Raw genomic sequence first — 2,332 nt, 5'->3', positions numbered from 1 at the left:
GAGAGGAAAAAAAGAAAAGGAAAAAAAAAAAAAAAATATTCCTCGATACGAACGTCGTTCGATATCGATCCGATTACCGATGTCGAGCGGATCCGGAGTTAACCGCCAAGAGGATTTAGAATCGTACGCACGTACACACGTAAGCAGAGTACAGCGCGTGTACAGCGTGTAACGGGAACGTATATAAATTCGGTAGCATTTATCCGATCCTATTTCGAACTGTTAATTGCGTCACGGTGAAAGCATTATTTCGCAACGACAAAATTACGAAGCCGTGTTACGTGTTACGCAAAAGGTTAGAACGAAACATTGATGTTTGACGGATAATAATAATAATAATAATAATAGTAAAAGCGATATGGAAATTCGCCGATACTCGACTCTCTCGGCCATTGACTCTACGTTACAAATTATTTTTTACGATCATAAATTTAAATTATATCGATGTCAATAGGGGAAAATGGGCGAATAAAATGGAAATGGTCTCGAGTTTTACCGTGCTTTAAATTATCCCTGTCGATCGTGATGGTTTCTTGATGGGCCCTGTGAGTGTAAAAATAGCGTGGATCCGGTTCCGGCACCAACAGATGCCTGGTAGATTTCGATAAAGGTGAAATGGCGGCCGCCGGTTGGGTGTACTGCACCGCCGTGTACCTTTTAACGGGGAAGTCCGTGTTCACCATTGGATCGTCTGAAAATTTCCACAATTTCTCTGTTGCTGTCGGAGGATGCAAAATAATTTCGCGAAAAATCGTAACGTAACGCTTATGTATACATTTTCATGAGACGTAATTTTCTCGCTTTCTCGAATTTTTCTCTTTATTCGTCGGTCGAATATTTTTTCCAACGCAACATATCGGATCGTCGTTGATTAAAGGCGTGAAACGCGCCATATAGCAATTTAAACTTCCATCCTAAATTCGGATACTCTTCCGAATCAATAACTGCAGATTAATTAAAAACCACAACAACTGTCCTCGCTACATTTCGACCCAATTAATTACCATGCTCCGACGACGCGACACACCCCTCTCGACCGCTAAATTCCGTAATAAATTTCGAATCCTATCGAAGCCGATCAAATCGCACATCGATGCGAATGCACAACAGGAGGCCGGTATCAAATTTCGGACAAAAAGTAGCGAAAATTGCGAATCTTGTGAAAATGATGAAAATCGGAAAGCTAATTTCATCGACGATGACAAATCCCTACAAACGAAGGAATCGAAGACAGATCGATAGGATTTTAATTACTTTCCAATCGCATCGTTGCTTCCTGTTATTCCATTGTGTGCATTTTCCATTCCACTTTTTTTCCCCGACTTTTCTACGCGCCGCTCTATACATCCCCTCGTATTCCTCTCGATAAAATCAACTCCTTTATCGACTGCGAGACAAACTTTTCCTCTCTCTCTCTCTCTCTCTCTCACTTTCTCCTTTGGTCCCCGATAAAAATATATTCCACTCGAGGGATACGAGGGGAGAAACGATCGAGGAGGGGGTTGAGAATTGCGAGAGGGGGATGGATTTAGTCAATTTAAGAGTTGGACGATTGGCGGGGAAGAGAATCTGACGGGGAATGCGAGTTGACGTTCACGAACTTGGTGTGAGAATTTCTTTCCCGATCCGGTTTCCAACCGGTCTCGGAACCTTTTCATCGGACCTTTTCGAGGGAGGCTTTATCGACATTTCCCTGTTCCATTATTTCATTCCCTTCCCGTTTATTTTACAAAGAGTAGCAGCGAAGAACTGGGAGTGGGATTAGCCTCGTATTTATCCGTTCGAAGCATGGAATTTTGATGAAGTTGGAAGTTCGAATAAGGGATAGAGGAAGCGGAAGCGGAGAGGAGGATGCGTCGAGGAACGACGTCGTCGAGTCACCGGTCTAGTTTTTATTCCTCGTTCCCCCATTTTTTTTTCTTTCTTTCTTTTTTATCGAATCCACCACGACTCGATGTTGATCGACGAAAAATAAGCATCGACGATGAGTTCAAAGGTGAACGACCTCGCTACGCGTAATTGAATATCGAAGACGAGGAGGAGATTGCCTCGGCGTAAAAATATTTTCTCTCTTATTCTTAATAATATAATTGACAACTTAACTTAACTCGTCGCTTCTCCAATCGATAAAGGAAATAAATCGCGGATAATATCGACTCACCCTCGCTCACCACCTCCACAGACAAAAATAATCGCCGAAATCATGACGTACCAATTCACCTTCTCCATCCTCCACGAGACGATTAATCGTCTCGCCCCTCTTTTTTTCCCTCTCTCGTGGCGATCCTCCTCGATCACCCTCACGGAACGTTCAACGAAATATCCATTCTTC

General features: G+C 42.8%; 1 protein-coding gene across 7 annotated transcripts in view; it reads right to left on the bottom strand.

Annotated features, from left to right (window-relative positions):
* LOC102676723 (agrin-like) overlaps nt 1-2,332 on the bottom strand; it is a 340,887-nt gene that overhangs the window by 5,543 nt on the left and 333,012 nt on the right. For all 7 annotated transcript variants that reach the window (XM_031509403.1, XM_031509404.1, XM_031509408.1 and 4 more), the window contains one exon: nt 497-691. In XM_031509403.1, the coding sequence (XP_031365263.1) occupies nt 497-691 (195 nt within the window). The remainder of the gene's footprint in view (nt 1-496; nt 692-2,332) is intronic.

The sequence above is a fragment of the Apis dorsata genome, unplaced genomic scaffold (genome assembly GCF_000469605.1).
Source record: "Apis dorsata unplaced genomic scaffold, Apis dorsata 1.3 scaffold_149, whole genome shotgun sequence".
Lineage (NCBI taxonomy): Eukaryota > Metazoa > Arthropoda > Insecta > Hymenoptera > Apidae > Apis > Apis dorsata.
This window is presented reverse-complemented; position numbering and strand designations above follow the sequence as displayed.